This window comes from Erpetoichthys calabaricus, chromosome 9 (assembly GCF_900747795.2).
Source record: "Erpetoichthys calabaricus chromosome 9, fErpCal1.3, whole genome shotgun sequence".
In the NCBI taxonomy this organism is placed as follows: domain Eukaryota; kingdom Metazoa; phylum Chordata; class Cladistia; order Polypteriformes; family Polypteridae; genus Erpetoichthys; species Erpetoichthys calabaricus.
The window spans coordinates 143,581,718-143,603,915 of NC_041402.2; the positions used below are offsets into that span (position 1 = coordinate 143,581,718).

General features: G+C 37.8%; 2 protein-coding genes across 3 annotated transcripts in view; one reads left to right on the forward strand and one right to left on the reverse strand.

Moving 5' to 3' along the window:
• The first annotated feature begins 325 nt into the window (after positions 1–325).
• Positions 326–9,919, forward strand: atf5b (activating transcription factor 5b). Its single transcript, XM_028810284.2, has 4 exons — positions 326–522; positions 6,285–6,521; positions 6,630–7,767; positions 9,387–9,919. Exons 2-4 carry the CDS (start codon positions 6,383–6,385, stop codon positions 9,571–9,573), a joined length of 1,464 nt encoding a protein of 487 aa, XP_028666117.2. The 5' UTR covers positions 326–522; positions 6,285–6,382; the 3' UTR covers positions 9,574–9,919.
• Positions 9,920–11,378: 1,459 nt separating this feature from the next.
• stk36 (serine/threonine kinase 36 (fused homolog, Drosophila)) overlaps positions 11,379–22,198 on the reverse strand; it is a 53,622-nt gene continuing 42,802 nt past the window's right edge. For both annotated transcript variants that reach the window (XM_028810288.2, XM_028810286.2), the window contains exon 21: positions 11,379–11,628. In XM_028810288.2, coding sequence (XP_028666121.1) covers positions 11,515–11,628 — 114 coding nt within the window. In that variant the 3' untranslated portion in view covers positions 11,379–11,514. The remainder of the gene's footprint in view (positions 11,629–22,198) is intronic.

Below are 22,198 nucleotides of genomic sequence, written 5' to 3' on the forward strand. Positions count from 1 at the left end.
GCGACTGTACTAGACGTTTCAACTATTGCGTTTTGCACATGGTTATGATCATCACATGTAACAAGAATAGGTGTACATTACAGTCCACTTAACTGACTTAGCGGGAAAAGATGGTCCAAAGTGCGAAACAAACTTTGTTTTGTATGTACGTTCAGTATTTTAACTTGCTAAACCAAGTTCAGCTTTTAAATCGGCCACAGGTGTTTTGCTTGTAGACTAAGCGGCTCAGCGGAAGGATCTCTTCTAAAGTTGCGTCCCGAGTGACGCGTTCGTTGCTAGGCGTGTAGTTGAAAGTGGTTTTTCTTGTCGAAGTCACTGTCAGCGTGAGAAAAAAAAAAAAAAAACCAAACACGCACAAAGAGAAAAAAAGAGGACGAGATAGTGCTGTACTTCACTTTCCATGAAGACAACAAACCAGATGAAAATGGCTCTCTAACTTTAAAGCTCACTCCCCACCGAAAACCGTGCTTTGCATTTGCAACGCACTCACTGCCAACTACCAAGAAAATCCGCAACTATGGAGTAAGTTAACGTTGAGAAATTTGCGCGAAGAAAGTTTACAACTTGATTAAGACGCGACAAGGAAACTTTTTCTTGTCTTGTTAGTGTTGTAATGAGGTTGTGTGATTTTTGACACGTTTACGGTGCCATAATCCGTGCAAGTTTGCGCTGAATAGGTGATCGTTGAAAAGTTGTTAAAAGAAAGTTAGCCAGACCGCCTAACGTGTGTGTGTGTGTGTGTGTGTGTGTGTGTGTGTGTGTGTGTGTGTGTGTGAGAGAGAGAGATTTGTTTGCTCGAACTTTTACTGTTGGTAAAAGAGACTTTGACAGCAATAAAGAAAACCAAATGTGTAGCTGTAAGCATGTTAATTTTTTAAGCTAGATGAATTTGACTTGGAAGTGTTTGTTTAACAAATCATTTTAAGGTCATTTTAAGATGGATATTATGATTGTGAAGTATTCGTTCCTCGCGTCTATTTTTCCCCATGCAAGTTTCTGTCGTCTACATATAAAGAGAAACTGACCGGAAGACACTCATGTGATCGCTCGTTCCTGGGTTCAGTCACAGTCGTCCAGATTCACTTATAAAACGAACGCAGTATTTCGTGCTTTCGCCTTTTTCGCGGCGAATGACCTCAATGTGGAAATGTGAGTTCGTCTTTGTTTAATTCGTATCTGCGGATGGGCATCGTCGGCTAAATGAATGCTAGTAAAACTGAAAAAGCAACAGGACCATGAAAACTCCGAAAACCAAGACAAGGAAGCAGTATAGTGTAGAAAATGTTCGGCACTGTTTATTTTCGGTGTGGGATTAGTTAATGCGAGAACTGTCATGCCTCATACTAAGTAGTGTAGAAGAATGCGAGTCTGCATATATTAATATAACGTTTGACTACAGTTAAACTGCATATAGTCGTGATAATAAAGTTCTGCTGTGGCAAGTAGTGAATTTTGTGTTGGCGCATTACATTTTATATGTGGGGATGAATCTGTTCATATATATCGAATTTAAATTTTTATATATAATTAACAGATTCATCCCCACACACACATTATATTATATAATTCGAGATCAGTACAGTATAATAAAAAAATATTTAAATTGGACTTGGATATTATAACAAACTCTACACTGAGGTACTTTGCAGTGTACTTTCTCACTAATCTGTTAAATTAGCATTTAACTTTGTAGATATTAAAGAAGACAAAATGCTTTATTCAGAAATGCGACTTTATTTATTTACATATAAATGATATCATTTTTACAAGTGTACATTTAATGAACACTGATTGTCGTCAATTTCTTAAATGGAGGGTCACATCAGGAAACAGTGTTTTGTGTGTGTATGTATTCCGTGGAATCTCTCCTAGTAACTGGAAGAATTTTTGTTTTTAATTTAATATTTGATCATTTACTGAGGGGCGAGTGTAGGTGAGAGTCTAGGCTTACTGCTATGACATGAAATTGGTATTTATTTATATGTGTATTGAGCCACCAATAAAAGCTACAGTGTATGCTTGAAGGCAACCAATTTAAATATGAAGTCACTTTTTTGCCTCTGTTCAATTTAAAAAAAAATTCTTTATTATATCAATATTTTTAACACTTTTATAACACTATTTTCAACCAGGTTTTCTAGCTTATTTATTTACAATAGTAAAATCCATCATATTTAACAAGTCTTTATTTTACTGTTTAATGCCAAAATGTTTTTTAGAGAGGAGGCATGTGGCCTGCTGGTACAGTTTATAAAGCAGAACTTGTAGTCTTGTGTATTGCTGATATTTTCAGTCATGATTTACTTTTGCATTTGAAGTGCTATGTAATAAAATTTTGATTATAAAATTGGAGGATCAAAATGTAATGTGTGATATGACACCAGGGTTTTATGCATTGATAACTGACAATTTCATTGCTTCGTTCCATGTCAGACTCAACTTTTTCATGTTAATATTTTGACTTTAACTTTGGAGTTCAGCATCTTGATACAGCTTTTTTGGTACACGGTGGAGAATATTTCACCACAGGCAATTTCCTTAATATGCAACTTGTGTGTGATATGTATTAACTTGTTACAAGAATATTCCAGTTATAGGCTTTGTATGGATTCTAAATGTGGTGGGGTGTGGACAAATATTAGAAAAAATAGAGTAAAGGTAATTCACACATACAGACTTGGTATTGTATTTGGGTGGCTTGGACCTCAGTTCGTATTTTCTGGGCAGAAGAGGTACAGCTGCAATGCAGGTGGCAGTAATTTACTTTAAATGGTGGGCCACCACTGTTGAGTCTATGGCATGGAAACGCAACATTTGCCCACTATATTGTGTCTGGCAGCTAATGCAAATGCATGACTGTATGATTGCGTCATACCTACATTGCACATCTCAAACACTAAAACATTTATTGTTCATTGTCCCATAGTCCCAGAAAATCACATGTGAGCAAATTTAAATTTCAGTTCTGTAAACAGCATGTTTAACACCATCTCACATTACAGAATTTCAGGCATCATCTTTCTATCCATTATCAAGGCTGCTAAATTTAGTTCTGGCTCTTGGTGGCAGGAGCCCATCAAGTGGATCAGCTCTGGATTAGATGAAAGCCATCTTTAGAATATGGGAGAAAAAGTGAACAGAATAGAACAAACTGTCCAGATACTTGGGGGGGAAAAATGTACACTAATTTCAGAGAGCATTTGGTTAAAGACTTCTACACTCTAGCCAACAGTAGTATAACAAAATGTCTGATTATATATAATTTTCCTGAAAGTAAGTTAAAAGGATAAAAATACATATTTTGGCTCCCCTGTACTCCCATTCTTAAGAATACATATGCAGCCAAATTTAATATATCCTGATTGTGTAAGAGAAAATAAAGGTGTCTGTAAAATATAGAGCAATAATATCGAGAGACGGTGACACCTAACATTATATAAAAGCAGCTCCTTACTATCCCATACTAATACACTTTTGTTATGTTTTTGTACTGGGAAATTTGGCTGTCCCAAATTTAACCCGGGCTTAAACTGAAACATAAATGTCAAGTTGGACTGAACATAGATCTATTAATGCCTCATGTCAGAATCCTATATTGGTTGTTTAAATTAATTATCTGAGGTTCCACATAAACTGAAAAGGAAGCTGTATTTCAGCCAGCTGTACTTTCATTAATAGTAAGTGTACCAAAAAAATTAGGATAAAATTAACAGTGAACATGCAATATATACTAAAACACCAAGGACTTATACATCTGTTTTTCAATTTTTCATAAGAACACAAAAACTTTTTTTTTTTTTTTTTTTTTTGGCACTATGTCAAACTTGGTCTCATATGTAGAAGTGTAACATTAGCTGCACTTTATGAAAAAGGTGGTTTACCTTTATAGGATAATGTGTTTTGTACTTTTAGCAATGTTTCGGTGAACTGCACAGCACTCATTACAATAAATTCTATTTTCACAGATGTTTGGCCTAAACTAAAACAACTTTCTGACCCTGATCACTTGAACATATATCTTCATACTCACAATCTTAAACATGTATACAAAATCGCCTTGGCTACTTACTGCTGCTAAAACTATGTGGCTACCAGGCTCCCAGATGACAGCTTCAGCTGAAATCGGTTTTGCCCCATTTGTTGAAGAGAATATTATCCAATCTGACATTCATGTATGACAGTAACTGCAGTCTGTGTCAACAGTGTCCCTTATATGCAGTCATTTAACCTTTTTCTTATTCCAGTACAGGGTTGTGAGTGAGCCAGATTCTGCTCCTTTAACATTTTACCATTCATGGGGAACACTCCTTAACATGTTAGTTGCGGCAGGCTAATTAAGAACTACCAGGCTACGTAGAATAAAATTAGTATGCAGAGGAAACCCACATAGACTTCTAAAGAGTGTTCAAGACGGCACAGGAGACATGATTTGAAATCATTACATTTCAGTATTTTCTTTTTTATTTTAATAAATGCTGAAGGGGATTGCACCCACTAAATCACAATTGCGTTTACAACTACTGACAGGCCAGGACCCTACCTGTGACACTTAGTTCCTCGGGGAAATGCTGCATTAGAGCATAAGGGTGGAGTAAGGTCTGTAGAGGTAATCTTTGGAAGAAAAATTAGGAAAACTGGAGAGACACCAGTTTTCTGAGCTTATTAACAATGTAGTGTATTTGTATCTTTTAAAATATTTCTATAACTATGTTGAATGTTGTATTTCTAATGTGTGCAACACAAAAAGCAAATTGTCCACTATGCTTATGTTGCTTGATAACTGTAGACCACTCTCCCTTCCTGAAGTGCATTCTGGTACCAGATTCAGAAGTAGACCAAGTTCAATCACAAACTATTTCTATTTAGACTTTTTTGCATTTACAGGAATGTCCCTTTAATTTTTTTTTGTTTTAAACACAAAATATATATTAAACAAATGAAACAAAATAAATGTGTTGATGAAAAAACTTTTATTTCAGTTACTCTTGTGCTACTTGTACACCTGATTTATAGTTGTACTATGTGAATATGGGGCGGCACAGTGGTAGCGCTGCTGCCTCGCAGTAAGAAGACCAGGGTTCATGTCCTGGGTCCTCCCTTTGCATGTTCTCCCCATGTCTGGGTGAATTTCCTCCAGGTGCTCAGGCTTCCTCCCACTGTCCAAAGACGTGCAGGCTAAGTGAATTGGAAACGCCAAATTGGCCTTAGTGTGTGGGAATGTGCGTGTGCATGTTTGCCCTGTGATGGACCCTCTCCAGGGTTTGCTTCTGCCTTCAGTCCTATGCTAGCAGAGATATCCAGCCCATATCCACATCTTGACTCTGGTCAGGATTATGTAGGTTAGAGAATGAAGTGGCATGACAATGTGATTGTTGCTGCAAATAAGCAATGTTTTAAATTGAAAGTGTAGGATTAGCTACATAGTTAAGGGTAGAGTACAGATGTATTGTGATGGCATGGAGTAAAAAATAGCTCTAAACAGCTCTAAACTAATAAGGGGAAAATACAATTTTTTTTCCCCCTCCTCTTGTGGAGGAAAATGAAACTATCTTCCTACGTTTGAATAGTGTGCACATTTTCCTGTTCTTTATTTTTTTCTCTAGGTACTCCAGTTTTCATCCCACACCTATGTAGTAGACACTTTTACATTATAGTTAGAGCATGTTTTGCTGAGGTATACCTAGCCTTTACAGATTATGTATAAATGAGCATTGATTTTGTGACTTTTCATAACAATATTGTTACAGTTCATGAAGAATTGTATCATAAAGTTAGTATTTGTTGGCATAAAGTAGCATCCTCCTGATCCTATTTCTGTAGGACAACATTGTGTTTGTTTTGCAAACCATGCTGGTTATGTAAACTCTGAGACAGAATACCATCTCGAGTATCCAGGGGGGCTAGTCTTGCCTCGTGTTGCACCTTCATAAAAAGTGAATTTGCCAGAAGGCGAAGAAGCAAAAATCATATAGCATTTGGCTGAAAATGTAATTTGTTTTGCATCTCTCCTACTGAAGCAAATTTAAATGTGTGTTTGAATTCTTAGACAACACAAAGTTCAAGGATGTATTTTGCAAAAAAAAGAAAATGATATAGATAAGAAACACTAGTCAGTTTCAGTCTTTAAACTTGGGTAGTTGGATGTAATTGGGTATATACTTATTATAAAGTGTAATTAACATTCATTAAAGATAAGTGATAAGTAAGCATTTACGTTTGCAGAGAAGATTATAGAAACACATTTATTAGTTGGATAAATAAATTTTCTTTCTTCTCTTTAATAGGTCTCACAATGCTTCCCGCACGCTGTGCTACAAGGCTCAGGTTACTGGCACCAGCACAAAATCCTTTTTTGGTTTTCTGAATCGGACAGAAAGAAATAATGGCAAAGTCATCAATGTGGAAAATTGGTGCATCCATCTGCCAGATGGATGTGCAGCCCCACTCTCTTCCACAGGGTAACTTGAGTCAGCTGCTGGGGAGGAGAGGAGAGGAACTATCTGAGAATCAGCACTTGATTGGTAAGTGTGCAAATAATGATTTTCATTTACATGACACCATTTGTTCTACACTGTGTTCGGACCAAAAATAAAAAGAGGTTTAAAACAAATTTCTTTTTGATTCTATAGGTGATGGTCTCAGTGATTGGATGACAGAAAAAGTGGATTTCTCTTCATACCTCTCTCCTCCTTCACAGTCATCTTCTCCCTCTGACCACTCCTCACTTCCCCCTTCTCCTCCCCAGCATGAGCTTCCTGTCCCATCTGATCTTGAAGTCATGACCTCCCTGCTGCAGGAAGAGCTTGCCCAGCTAGAAGATTATTTTCTGTCAGAATCTGATAAAGTAGACAAATTAGAAAAAGCAGACAAATCAGTTCTGCAATCTACTCCTCAACTGTACTGTCAGCTTCCCTATACCTCATACCACTCTGGCCATGCTGAAACAAGTCCTCTTCTTGTGACATTGTCTACAGGAGAGCTTGACCTGTTGAGCTTTTGTGGTGGCCCAGTTGGCCGCACCAAGGCTCCTAGACCATCCCCTTACAGCTGCAGCTGTGCAACAAATATTCATGATCGTAAAAGGTCTCTGAGTGATGCAAGACTGGATGAGGATTTGGAGACGGTAAGCTGGAGTATTAAACGAAATGTTGCAGTTGGTGCAGATGCATCAGTTGATTACTACAGCTTTTCTGGCGATGACAATAAATCATTAGGTGGTGAGTTTTGCATTGGCAACAAGCAAGCATTGTTGAAGGATGATGGAAATTGTTACAAAGAAGCAGTTAGCGGAGTTGGAAAAACAATAGACTACTATCTTGTTAGTGCATTGGGCAGTGAAGAAATAGAATCTGTTAATAGTAATGAGGTGATAGAAATTGTTGCACTTAATAGTATAAGTAGAGAAAAAGAGAAAGAACTCTCTTTTTTTAATGCATCACAAGCCAGAGAGACCTACAACTATTTGGAGTCTGCTAATGAGGCTACAAGTGTAGAAAATTACAAGTCTGAAAAATCCCGTGGTAGCTATTACTACACAAGCTATTCAAAGCAACACGGTTCAGACTGTGTCCTGGATGCAGAGGTACGTGCAGGTGAATGCAGTAGCCTAAGAAAAGAGAGGGCCAGTGATGGAGACAGGGTGACACAGGAAGCTGATTTCAGTCATGGAGTACAAAAGGAAGTTCCTGTTAGTACTGCAGCTAGTGGAGCAAAGTTTGGAGAAAGAAAGCAGAAAAAAAGGGATCAGAACAAGACTGCCGCACACAGGTGAGAGATTATCTAAAAAAAAAAAAAAAAAAAACCTAAAAAAATGTTTAACTGTAAAACTGCTAATGTCATTAGGTAACATTTCACTTTCTCACATGAGTGTTTGCTGCTATCAGCTTGTTCTATGTAATTATAAGGTCAAAAGAGAGACCACTAAATAAATATTACTGTGCTGCAGTTTTGTGAAATGGGATAAGAATGTTAAGTAAAAGTGTTGTCATTTTACTTTTTCTGCAAATAGGGTAGCAAAACATGAACATGTGGCAAATACTCTGTCATTTGCAGTATTTATATATATACACACACACACACACATATATACACCTACAGTATATACCAGTAATGGCTCACTGCACAATAACGTGCAATGAATACACTTGATTTGAGCATTCATAGTTTTCATGCTCTTTCTCTACATTTAGCAGTCGTTTGATCAGAGGTTGATGCGCTTCCTGAACAGCTCTTTTTATCCAACCTAGTGGCCTGCTTCTTCTCTTTTTTTTTCGTCAGCATCATTACACTTTAAAACTGATGAAGCCAGTGTTTGTGTTGCAAGTACTTAGTACGTTTTCTTTAATTTTTCACTTAAGCTGGCACTTAAGTCTTCAATCTGCCTCCAGAATGATTTAAGATATGAAGAGGTAGTGGAAGTGACGGCGAAGGTGGTAGGGATGAGAACAGCGCCCGTACACATGCGCCGCAGGCCACCCTGCTGCCGAGAGTCGATTCTACAATGAGGTCATTCATCACCGCGGGCGTGGATAGTAGACGTCATGTAGTATATGTGTACCAAATTTCAGGTCAATAGGTCAAACGGTTTGGGGGCTACAGGGGATATAAAATCCTGGACAGACAAACGGACAGCCAAGGTAACGTATTTATATAAGAAGATAAAATATATACATACATACATATGATATACTGTATTTGTGACTTTTTTTTTTTTTTAAGTTGATCAGTCAATCCAGTTCTCTTAGCAAAAATCTGCCTGTAGGGTTTTGGATTCATTTGGTCTCTAAGAGCCATGTGTCTTGTAAATGATGAAAAGGGCCTTATTTCTTAATCTAGGTAGTTTTGACTTTCATGTTTTATTTGTAATTCTATAACTGACATTGTGGGGAATGTCTGTTAAGCACAGTGAGAAAGTGTTGGGAAGTTAACGATGGGGCACCATGACGCTTAGGGGGTCTTTTGCTATAAGAACCCTTTTGGCTTAATAACCTAAGAAGCAACCAAGTAAAAGTAGTCACTTAGGGAAATCTCCTATTTTGACAGGAAAATACATTTGCTATATATATGTATAAAATATATATTTTTATCGTTGCAATATTTTTCCTGTTTTTCAGGAATTGTGGTTATATTCTTGAATCTTAAGTCATGGGAGAGCATTAGTCAATTTTGGATAAATATGGAATAATTTAGCCCATGATAGTGTTCAGTCAGAAGACCATTGTCCACCTCACTCGCAAGTTCAGTGCTGCTTACATTAAAACAGTTAGGTTCTTTGAAGTTTTCAAAATTGAGCCTTATAGCAAATTGAGGTGAGATGTCAGACATTGCAAGAACTTCCCATTTGCACAAAATAATATATTTTTTTCCTCCTTTCTTTGCTCTGCCAGGTATCGACAGCGAAAGCGAGCTGAACTGGATAGCCTTGAGGACGAACTGCGAGGCCTGGAAGGAAAAAATAGAGAGCTTCGAGATAAAGCAGATTCTGTCGAGAGAGAAATCCAGTATGTGAAAGATCTTCTCATTGAAGTTTACAAAGCACGTAGTCAGAGAATTAAACATGAGACAAATGCATAAAACAAATATTCAGTAGCAAAATAAATGATGTGTTTTTAAAGTCTACCTTTTAGCTGAGGGCCATTTTAGGTTCTGTGCATACATGGCAATACTGAGCACACCTGTATATAAAGCAGAACAATCCTGTCAAATTAGAAAGACATCCTTTTAAATATCTAAGAAAAGCTTGGGCCATTTAATATTATCCAAGTGTTGTGTGTGTGTTGTTATATATATTATAGTACTTTAAATGTGTTATTGTCAATTGTGAAAATGTGATGTTTTTGGCCATTTGAAATTACTAAATAAAATGAGTACCTGTGTATGTTTTACTATGAAATAATAAAGAATTCAAAATAAAATAAAAGTGGATATTTTATAGCAGTGTCCTTCCATATTGTTACCTGTTCTAAACAAAAATGATTAATCCAGTTAATTTATGCACATTTTCAACCACATATTGTTAGCCTTTTTTCTCAGGGTGTGAGCTTTAGGTGTGTCAGTATTTCTCTTCTTGGCCGCATAGGAGATTATAACTTGTACATATAAATTGAGAATAGAAATTCATTTATTAATTTTAGAAGTAGTTACGTATCAAATCTTTTTATTCAATTGTATTCTTTTACTTAATTGTGCATAAGCTTACAGTGTAGAATCGATATACTTGTGTAATTTGCATAGCATTGTGGGGAAAGCTTTGTTAAAAAGTGATTATCTGTTGAAGGTTAGTCCTTAAATTTTTCAGTTCATTGGACTATACCGTAATTTTTAATTTTGCATAGGTTAGGGAGAAATTTAAAAAAAAAAATCTACCTTTATAAATGTGAAGATGTATTATGCAGCCTTCTCATGGTTTGGGAACTACTGTAAAAGGTCAATGCAAAATCAAGACTTGTGAAAATTATGCATCAAAATTATGTGTTTGATTTCTGTCATTTTGTAAAGGACTTTTCTTGTAGTGCCTCCCAATAGGAACATTTGATTTTTGTTGCCTTCCATGAGCAGCAAAATATATGATAAAGCAAAGTGCAATAAATGACAAATTATTACCTTTCCTTTGGTAGTATCTGTTAGAAATGTGTATTGTAAAGTGTCATTAAACAGTAGGGAGCAGCTGATCAGGCTGTCGGTTACACATCTCTGAGGAGAGCACTACACATCAGTGAATTTTGTTTCTCCTATAGTATATTATGGTATACTTATTTTGTAGAAAGATTTTAGTCCTCCCAGAATCTTATTTCCCCCCCACCCCCCTCATGATTAAATCTATTTGCAGGAGAACAGTATCTTGAGCAGACTTGTTTTCACTTCACTAGAAACCCATCCCAAACTTCTATTTGTCCAACAAGACTAACAGGTCAAGCTGCTTTTGCTTGTCAAAATTTAGGAAGTGCAGTGCTAGGCAAAGCCCATTTAAGGTGAGGCAGACCTCGCTGCAAGCCAACAGACATGCGTTTATTCAAGATGAAGTCCAGGTGAATTTCAAAGGACCTATACTTAAAAGTGATGATAATATCAAGTTTCATCCAACGTAGTTTTTAAACTGAAATGAACCTGACGTCATGTCTTCCTACTTTATATCGAGCCGATTTTTTTTTTTTTCCAAATGGCTATAGATGCAAGAGAGTAGATGACATGTATTGCATTGTTCCAGAGATAATCATGCGAAGTCTGCTTGCTCTAGGAAAAAATTTAATTTATTTAATAATAAAGGTTGCTTTCCACAGGTATTAAGAATAATGTATTATGTTTCAAAAGAGACATTTTAAATGTGGCTGTTTTTAATTGCTTTTGGTTGTATTCATAAATACAAATTCACATTTAGATGTCAAAAGTAAATTTATTTCTACACCTTTAAAAAATATAAATATGGAGGAAAATACATTTCAGAATTTAACAACAATTTACATTCATATCCTGGGTCAGGCATACTGAAAATTATCCTGACAGAATCAGAAATCCTTAAGCACTGACTGAAGGACGGAGTTTTGAGACGAGCCATTTACAGTGTCTCTGTGGTGGTGCATACTGGGACACTGCATGCAGTTTTTCACCGGCATCAAGTGACACTAGAGCCTGAAAGATAAAATTAATGTTGTTATTTTAAAGGAATTTCCAGAGTGATGCAGAATTCTTATACTAAACACACAGATAAAAAAATGGACCATATTTCAGTGTAAAGCCACAATAAAATGTCCTTTAGTTAAATTTGTTTGATAGAAACTGTAGGTACTTACTAAGTCATTAACATTATTTACATGAAATAAATGGAATGGGTGAATATCTCGGGGCATTTTGCAGCTTTACTCTGAAATGCCAGTTTCTCTCAGTGTTAACTCTTGCTGCATCTCCGGGTTCATTCAGTATAACTGAAGATTAAAAGTCTGCAGACCAGTCCTCCTCCTCCTCCTCCTCTGTCGCTTGCAACCATAAACTTATTTTTAAAACTCAGGATAAGAGCGATAAGATTTTCACTTAATGCTGACACAACAAGCAGAGTGGTAGTGCTATGGAAATGAAAGCACACTCCTGGTTAGCATGGAATTCAAATAACCTGAGGAGGTCTAGGGAATCCACAGAGGCAAAAGAGAAACCATCGGTCCCGACGTTCATGTGAACGTTACTTTAACAGGTGCCACCTGCCTATAGAGATTGTTACAGAACATGTACACCCCTTCATGGCAACAGTATTCCCAGATGCCAGTGGCCTCTTTCACCAGGATAATATGCCCTGCCACAAGTTGTTCAGGAATGGTTTGAGAAGCAAGACAAAGTGTTCAAGGTGCTGACTTGGCCTCCAAATTCCCCAGATATCATTCTGATTATTCATGTGTGGGATCTGCTGGGAGAAAAGGCTGATCCACGCAAATCCCACCTTGCAACTAATAACTTGAAGGATCTGCTGCTAATGTCTTCAGAGGTCTTGTGGAGTCTACGCCTCGACAGATCAGGGCTGTTTAGGTGGTAGGAGGGGGACCTTCACCATTTGACAGGTGGTTTTAATGATGTGGCTGACTGGTGTATATAGTTTGCTGGAGGCACAAGATGTGTCACCAAATGTTTCTAAGAAATGTATTCTTGTGTACATACCTTCTCAATGTGGCCACAAAGTTAATAAGCCAGGAGTAGAAGGAAAAAAAGTCCAGTGACAATATATATATTTTTTTAATTATTTCAAAAGCTACAATGATGTTTCAGTACATAGTGACTGGTGATGGGCATAGCGACAATAAACAAGAGGCAGTCAAAAATGGTGACGCCAGCAAAGAACAATATGCAAAACTACACAAGATGATGATGACATTTTAACAATAAAGCAATAACCCAAAAGGTTTAAAAATGCACAGAAATTACTACTGGTCATCAAAATAGAAAATGACTATGCACTGGGATGAAGTTGGAACTCTTTGAGGAACTTAAAATTGGAAGCCTTATGGATATTCTTACAATATCAGACCTCACTCAAATGGCTCCAGCAAAGCAAGAAATGTGGTTAGCCCACGTGGGTACAACAGAAAAAAAAAGGGGCGAGTGACAAAACAAAGAATGGTACTTTCCAGCATTTCTAGAAGATTGGTAAAAGCTGATGATGCAGATGTACCCCTCTGCTCCTTTTATATTGGATTAGTGTTTACCAAGGGGACATGATGAAGCCAATGAATGCACAACTGCAACAGCGACAACATGGGAATACAGCCAGTTTAATATTTAAAATAAGGAAAACTGACTGTGGAACTTGACACATGCCTGCACATATGTAATTAGATCAGCGTATGCTGCCACGTAGTTTAAACATTTATCCAAAATTAACATATAACCGTTAACACCCCTAAGAACCATGACCTTCAATGCTCATTCATCCTTTAGCCATCTTACTTAAAGCAGTTCAGGGTTAGAGTAGACTTATGGAGGCCAGACATGATGCTCAACAGAGAATACATGTCTGGAGACAACCAGTGAACAGCTGCGAAAACCTGCGTTGCAAAGGCTACATCCGCATAGCTTTCCTAAAACACCCGCCCTCCCTTTCTGAAGTCCATGCATTTAGTTTTTAGGGAGAAATCAAAGGATACTGAACAAAAGACTTGATGCTGAGAGAAAATAAAATGCTAAACTTGCCATTATCCATTCTGGAACTCAGTAGCACAAGGTAACTGAAGCTTAATAAATGACCGTTCTAATGAGTGGTGTGACATTGGAGACAGATGCATGTCGTAGACCACCACAGCTACTGGGCGCCACATGTTTGCCTCTGTCTACTATGATATCGTTCTCTCATTTTGACTATTGCATCACTATATAACCACAGCAAATATTAGATGAGCATTGTGGCCTACAGATATACGACGTGTTAAAAATGCTACGGCTACTTTGCCATGGCACGTTTGCCATTTCCAGTTAGACAGTAATGTTTCCAATTAGACACTAATGTTAAATGTTATTCCTTTAGATGTGCAGTCTGTGTATCTACTGGTGTTATTAAATGGAAGATTTGTTGATTCAGGTGTTTTGAGTACTGAAATCTGCATCTCCTTTGGCACTTCATTATCAGCTTTCTTAACGGCAGTCCTTTTAAGTCAAATATTAATTTTGCAGTTCATATTTTCATGAACATAGCTGCCAGTTCCTTCAAGCGTACATCAATTGCAACACTATCGTCATAACACTGAACAACCAGAGAGCACACAGCACCTGCGATAACATATTGTTCATGTTTACCAATCGTCCATTGATGCCATTGAATGCCAATATATAATCTGATGCTACAAAAAGGTTTTTCCCTTTCATCAGATTATGTTTATTTTTATATCAGGTTATGTTTATTTTTAAAATGTGCAATGTGCTCTCTGCACATGTGACATCCATCCATCCATCCATCCATTTTCCAACCCGCTGAATCCAAACACAGGGTCATGGGGGTCTGCTGGAGCCAATCCCAGCCAACACAGGACACAAGGCAGGAACCAATCCTGGGCAGGGTGCCAATCCACCGCAGGACACACACAAACACACCCACACACCAAGCACACACTAGGGCCAATTTAGGATCGCCAATCCACCTAACCTGCATGTCTTTGGACTGTGGGAGGAAACCCACGCAGACACAGGGAGAACATGCAAACTCCACGCAGGGAGGACCCGGGAAGCGAACCCAGGTCCCCAGGTCTCCCAACTGTGAGGCGGCAGCGCTACCTGTGACATACATTTGTAAGTCTAATCAGATTTTTTAGGAGACTTTCTGACTGTTGACAGTGCCTCGCAAACCGAAGTTTGCTCTCTGTTGGACCAGGTTAATGAGAGCACCTCTGATCTTTGCAGTTCAAAAGATCACTGCCCCTGCTTTGAGCGCCACCTTCATGAGCTGTCAGACTGGTTTAGAAATGTGACATTCAGTGAGCCGTGTAATTGTTTCCACCCAGTTTTAAGCAAAATTCACTTGTGGTTGTATTGATAAATATATTTAACTTCAGCAAGGCTACAGTTATAGGGATTTTGAAACCTATGACATCAACATTGGGCAATCCTGGAAGGGTTGTCAGTCCATCACAGGGCACTCACACATCACACAGTGCCTTTTTAAAGTAGACAACCTAACCTGCTGTTCTTTGGAATTGGGGAGAAGAACCCATGAAGACATGGAGAGAACATGGAAAGTACAGTAACTGGTGCTCTAACTATAGAGCTGTGAGGCAGCAGCATGCAGCGCAGCACAGCACTGCACCACTATCCTGCTCGATATCTCATTAAATACAGAACGTTTACGTGTATCACAGCCTGGTAGATGACTTGTGGAAACACCACGTTCTCAAATGGCATGGTGACAAGCTGATGCAGTCTTTAACAGACATCTGACTTCAGGATTTATTTTTCCATTATAATTCTGACAAAAAAAAAACATGCAGCCATACTGAAAGCTAAGAAAAGTGAATGTTCTGGTGTAACACATTCAACGCTGGGACCTCATTTCATAGGTGACATTAACTTCTGTTAATTATTGATCATCATTCAGCTTGAGGGAATTTGAACTTTGTGCCGTTTTTCAAAGACAAAGGGACACATGCAAACAAGTAGAGCTTGTGGGACTGACTCTAAATTCTAGTTTAGCAAAATCACTACATGGAGGTGCAACTTCAATGCTAAGAAGAATGCTGAAGTTTCAAGTGCAGTCACATTAAATGTGTTTTCACATTATTAGACATACATAAATGAAAGACCTGTGTGTGTGTGTGTATGGAGCCGTCCGCTCTGTTCACGCTCAAACACGGCCACTAGATGATGTATGCATGCAATTTTAAAGACCCGTGTGCAGCAAATGCCACTTGCACCAACAATGTCGTGGTAATGACACAGATGAACAGACACAATGTCGAAACAAAGCAAATGCCACGGCTCAACAATGTACAAGTGAAACACCTCAGCAACAAGGGGCTACGGTTTAAGTTTTCATCTAAAATATTGTCTATCTGAAGGTACTTTCTCAAGACAAAGATTAACAGGACTCATATGCCAGCGATACGGCCACGATATGGCATCGCCAGTGTCTCCTTACCAAAGCCAGTGGGGGCAGCAAGCAAAAGTCAGTCCTTGTCCTCTGCACTGGGTAATTCTTAAGAGTCAGCTGATGCCTCTCCAAGTACACCATTATATAGTAAAACTGCTAGAGAATCTTCAGGTTGTTATTTTTCCCCAAAGGCCACACGCAGCTAGTTAGACATATATAAATGAAAGACCCGTGTGTGTGCGTGTGTGTGTGTGTATGGAGCAGTCCACTCTGCTCACCGTCATCCACAGCCACTAGATAGCACATGCATGCATCTTTAAATTTTTTCAGCGCTTGCACGCACCTCACTTCTCACTACGAACGACATGTATGGAGCAAACGCTGCGGTGCCACACTGACATCATGCTAATGACACAGACAAAGAGACACAAAGTTGAAACGAAGCAAACGCCGCGGCTCAACAACGTGCAAGTGAAAACACTTCAGCAACAGAGGGCAAGGCTTGAAGTTTTCACTTAAAATATTATCTATCTGGAGGTATTTTTTCGAGACAAAGATTAATAGGACTAATATACCAGCGATACAGCTAAGATATGGTATCGCCAGTGTCTTCTTACGAAAGCCAGTGGGGCAGCAAGCACAGGTGGGTCCATGTTCTCTGCACTGAGTAATTCTCTCCAAGTTCATGAATATAGCAAAACTGCTAGAGAGACTTCACGTTGTTTATTGTCCCAAAGACCACACACAGCTAGGGAGTTTTGTGACCCAGTCGCAACCACTCCAGGAAGAGGGAGGGGAACCCATATGAGCACAGATGTTTCACTTTTAGGCACAAAGTTATAAAAACTCTCATAAATTTTATTTTACAAACAGTAAAAGATCAACATACTGCTCTGTGCACCAACAACCTACTTGAAAGCAGAAAAAGCAGCCAGTCTGCATGCCAAGCCATCAATGGTTATAACTGTTAACTGACCTTGATATGATGTGCTCACAATATATTTTGTCCTAAATCCATAAAAATTCTGACATCTTTTTCTACAGTAAAGTACACACCCCAGTATCTCAGTCTCAAGCTTTCTCTCTACTCTCTACTTTGCTCTCTGCCTGACTAGAGCCTCACCACCGCTTCTATGATAAGTGTTATAAAAGGTGCCAGAGCACTTACTGTACTTAGATGATCTCATTGTAGATGAGGCATTTTACATCTTCAAATTGCCTAAACCTTTAAACCTTTTCTTTCACATTCTTTATTACTACCTCTTGAAAATGCCCTTCTACCGTATATACTCACATATAAGTCAGGTCTTGAAACCCGAAAAATCGATCGTAAAATCAGACCCCGACCTGTATGCCCGCTCAAAAATGTGACACTTAATTTTTTTTTTACATCTTCTTGCCTCCTCCAATGTCACATCAGTTTCTCCAACACATCGAATTTTGTTGCAGCAGCACAGTTACCAACTTCTTTCGCTACTTCAACGATGTTTAATTTAAAACCAGCTTCATATTTTCTTCTGATCGAATGCTTAATCGTAGATAAGGGATGCTTTTACGATAAAGGTGCATGAGGGTGTAAGATACAAAAAACACAAAGCAGTGCAAATGTTCCTTCGGAATAGTTTGGGTTTTACCGTGTGGTGACATGGGCACAAGGGAGAGAGAGAGAGAGAGACAGAGAGAGAGTTAGGAGCACGTGCTGATACAGCGCATTGCCACACCCACATAGAAAAAAAGGCAGTGTGATCCGTGGTTACTCCCTCAGGTGGCCATTAGCATATCATAATCCCTTGTACCAATAATGTGAGTTTTCCGCATTCGACTTATACGACCGACATTATAAAATACTAGAAATTATACTGTAAAATCAAGTCCCGACTTATCCACAGGAGACCTTATCCACGAGTATATACGGTACATTCCCACTGTCGGGGTGAGTTCTCATTCTATTCTCTCTCATGTAGAGCCTCACTGATTTGATCTCCCATCTTGCACCACACTGGTGTTTGATCAGAGCCAAGTAGCTTCTTGAAATCCCTTTATCCATTTTTATACCTGCGTAAATCAGTGCAGGATCTTAGCATCTGTGTACTATACAAGCAGTACTGAGTAAACAGTAGAAGCTGGCTCTCGATAGGACATATTCACACATGCTTATGCCCACTCATAGTGGCAATTAATGTAAACTGAATGGCTCTGGGGATGTGGCAGGCAAACCAGAGTAACTGGAGCATGTGCAAACTCCATACTGATAATAACTCAGCCAGGACCAACCAGACAACCTATGAGGCAATATTGTGCTATCTTAAAATCCAACATTATTTCAATAAATTATATTATGATTAAAGATAATGCAATATTTTTTTAAATTTTGTTTTACATCAGCTTAAACAACTCAAAAAAATAACAGAACCTTACAGCAAAACTATATAATGTGTTCTGAGAGTAACATTATTTTTGAGAGGAAATTCAATGGACACAGGGCAATCGCCATTGATCAGTTGCAATGTTGCCAAGATAGTACCGTACTACCAGTGGATCAAGATGAGAGTACATAGTGCGGTACTAAGAGAAGATCCTCAGGTCTAAGTGCTGTCTAAGTAAACAGAAGATCAGTCCCAAGTTTAACTAATCTGCAGCTACTCTTGTTTTGGCCTTGTGTTTCTCATCGGTTGACTCAGCTTGACGTCTGATTGCCCGTTAATGGTGGTGCACTTGCTATTAACGTCTCACTCTCTCTCAATAATGTGCTGCTATATATTCCACTTGATTTAAAGTGACAGAGAACAGGGAAAATGTACATTCTAATGTAAAACAATAAATAATTGCTATAATTGAGCTATGCTAGATCAAAACCAAGTGTTGCTGTTGTTATTGTAAATGTAACTCATTCTGAGTGTATAAAAAGGCCCTGAAATCTACATATGGAAAGTAATGACAATGAGAAGTACACGTTGGCAGAATTAAATCTGAAGCGTAATTATGCCTCTATAACACGTTTCTCAATTACAGTTATATAATACAGAAAAGTTGATACGTGTTATTCATTATGCACCCATCTTTTCCTATAAACCGAATTAATTAGACAATCAATCACTAAAGCATATAAAATATCTAGTCAAAGCAGAATATTATTCATGAATAATGTCTCAAGGCAGCACAAACTTCACAGTGCAGCACAAGCTCTAAATAATACATATTGTGAGAGATATCATAGCAGACACCCGCAAACATGCCTCCACAATGCTCTGACAGACTACAGCATGGAAGAAACTGGCAGCATCTTTCAAAGCACACTTTCCAAACAGACGGTTGAGCAGCATTGCACACCTAAAAAAAAATGTGGAAGCCGATGAAAGCAAGAACCAGAAAGGAAATTACAGATCATGCAAGAAGATTTGGGGTTAGTGGAGGCGCAGCTGGTCGCTTCCAAGTTCATCCGACTCCGCTTATTTTTTTTTTTAACTGAAGATTAATGGTTAAATATATGTGGATCCATATTTTCGATTTCTTATACTACACAGTATATTTATATTCATTGCTTGTCTTTTACTTTGGCATTGAGTTAAATATTTGATTCAGTATCACGCTATACTTCATTCCAGATATAAAATCTAATATAATATGTAATGTAATACCAAAATATAAAAATTAAATATGGTTTTAATATTTTTTAATGGCAATTTTGTGCTTTTTCATGTCTAACAGAGTATGTGATGCGTGTGGAATTCATTTTATAACATACCCGTTATACCAAGTCTGTTGACGTTAGTATGCAACTTTATTCTCCTTCTCTGACCCCTAGAAGCACACTGCAGCTGCACTTAGTCTTCATCTTGTCTGCTGCTCTCCGCAGCTCTAGGTTGCACTGCAGCAGCACTAAACCCCAAATTACCGTAAATACGTACTAAGACCCGATCCATACAGGATCATCCTCAGCTGGGAGCACACTGCAACTAACCCTATGATTTAACAGTTATTTTCAATCTTACAAATCTGGAGGTATTCAGATTTAATTTAAAGCATATACTTTTCAAGGACAGAAAGCAAAATAACAAAATGTTCCACTAAGCCAGCTTTACCAGTCCTCCAAAAATTCTAATCTGTTCTGACACTGTAATGTATTTATACATTTAAATGCTGTAGATTTTTCAGAAACAGTTGCTGTACTTGTTTTTTTCCATTAATCATGTACAGACCACATGATCAAGCCACAGCCATCCATCCAAATGCTGTTTGTAATGCCTTTCAAACATTTTTTTTTTTTTTTTTTTTTTTTTTTAAGTGTAATAACTCAAGCAATCACAACTTTTATTTTAGAACATATTTATCTGTCCAACACATGCCTGTCACTAGATTGGAGTAGTGTCTTATCTTCATCCTTTACTTGCTAGTGGTGAACTCACTTGTTTGTATAGATTGTTTATAACAGTTTGGACAAATGCATTAAAATATTACAGACAATAATCACTAGTCAGCAAAAAAAAGCTAAAGTCAAAGACAAAATAAGTATCAGCATACACACAGAGATACCACTCAGACAGCAATCTTTCCTTCTTTAAGAAAAGATGATTAATAATTCATCTGAGAGTAATCCTAATGCAGCTAGGTCTGAGAAAAACTTTTGAATCCTAATAAAGTAAGTATATCCATTGCTGCTTCACTTGTTGAAATAAAAAGATAAGCTGTTGATTTGCATTCACAGCAGACAATTTTTTCTACATCATAAAAAAAGAATTAAAAGCACTGCTAAAAAAGTTAAACAATAACTTGGATTTACAGTAATAGTTAATTTAGGAAGAGATAATAAGCACATGCAGCTCCGGAAATACTCAAGCATTAACATCCTAAACAAACAAAGAACTTAAATTCTCTTACGTCTGTGGTTCTGAAACTCTGGGGGACCCTATGTGGCTGCCAGTTTTTGTTCCTAACAGTTTCACAATTTTGAAGTCATTATATCCCCAACTAATCTCAGGTAATTAATAAACAACAACATCCTGCTTACTTAGATTACAAGTCCAATTACAAACAGAAGATAGAACAAAAAACTAGCAGCACCATGGAGTCCCCATGACTGAGTTTACACACCATTTTATTCAAGGCTCAAGGATTTTATTTGGTCATGTCTACAAAAGAAAACATGAAATTTGTTATTTCAATTGCATCCCACAAAAGCAGGGGTGGACAGATTCAGTTCTGGAGGGCTGCAGTGGCTGCAGGTTTTTGTTCCAAATAGTGCTGGGCGGTATACCAGTTCATACCGAAAACCGTTTTTTATTTTTGCTACGATATGGATTTTTCTTATATCACAACACCGGTTTAAATTGCCTAAACGGCATTCGGAACGTGGCGCAGCGGGAAACTGTTCAAGTGGGGACCTTTTTCTCTGCTACACCGCTAAATAGGTAGTGTAGGTATTGTGAGGTGAAAATGGACAGAGAACATTCCGAAACTGAAGCTGTAGCTGACGATAAAGTTGAACATGATGACACAGAAGAACTTTTGCCGAAAAAAAGGAGTCACATCCGTTGCCTGGAGATACTTTGGTTTTAAAAGGTCGGATGTGGACCATTATGTTCAAATGTGTAAATACTGTTTCTATATTACTGGATAATACTGCAAGCCAAGTTGTACTTGTTTTATTTGTTTTCAATACAGTGTAATGTACCTGGGTACTGTGTAATATGTGACGACATGTTGACATTAATCTCAACGCTTATGACGAGAATAAAGTCGACATGTTGACTTTATTCTTGACATTTCTACTTTATTCTCGCCGTTTATGTCAAGAATAAAGTCGACATGTTGACTTTATTCTCATAATTTGTTATTAAAGTAGAACATCGTAAACTAAACTTCATCGTTAAATGAATATTTAATTTACTACATTTTCTCAATCCCCTTCTTAAGTTATATATCACATTAAATGCTTTGTGTTAAGTGTTCCCCGAGCCATGTTAAATCGGTATGTGCTTCTTAAACTGACTTCCTCTTGTACTGAGGAGGCGCCGCAGTGATCGCCACACAGAATACATTCACTTCATGATATTCCTGCTCTCTGAACATTTAGAATGCTAAGATAAATACTTGATATCATTTACATGATGAAATGCATTAAAGCATGTATTAATCATGTGGGGG

Coding starts and splice junctions, on each gene's coding strand:
- atf5b (XM_028810284.2), top strand. CDS start 6,383: ATGGCAAAGTCATCAATGTGGAAAATTGGTGCATCCATCTGCCAGATG. Junction 6,522..6,629: donor TGAGAATCAGCACTTGATTG/GTAAGTGTGCAA, acceptor TTGATTCTATAG/GTGATGGTCTCAGTGATTGG. Junction 7,768..9,386: donor AACAAGACTGCCGCACACAG/GTGAGAGATTAT, acceptor TTGCTCTGCCAG/GTATCGACAGCGAAAGCGAG.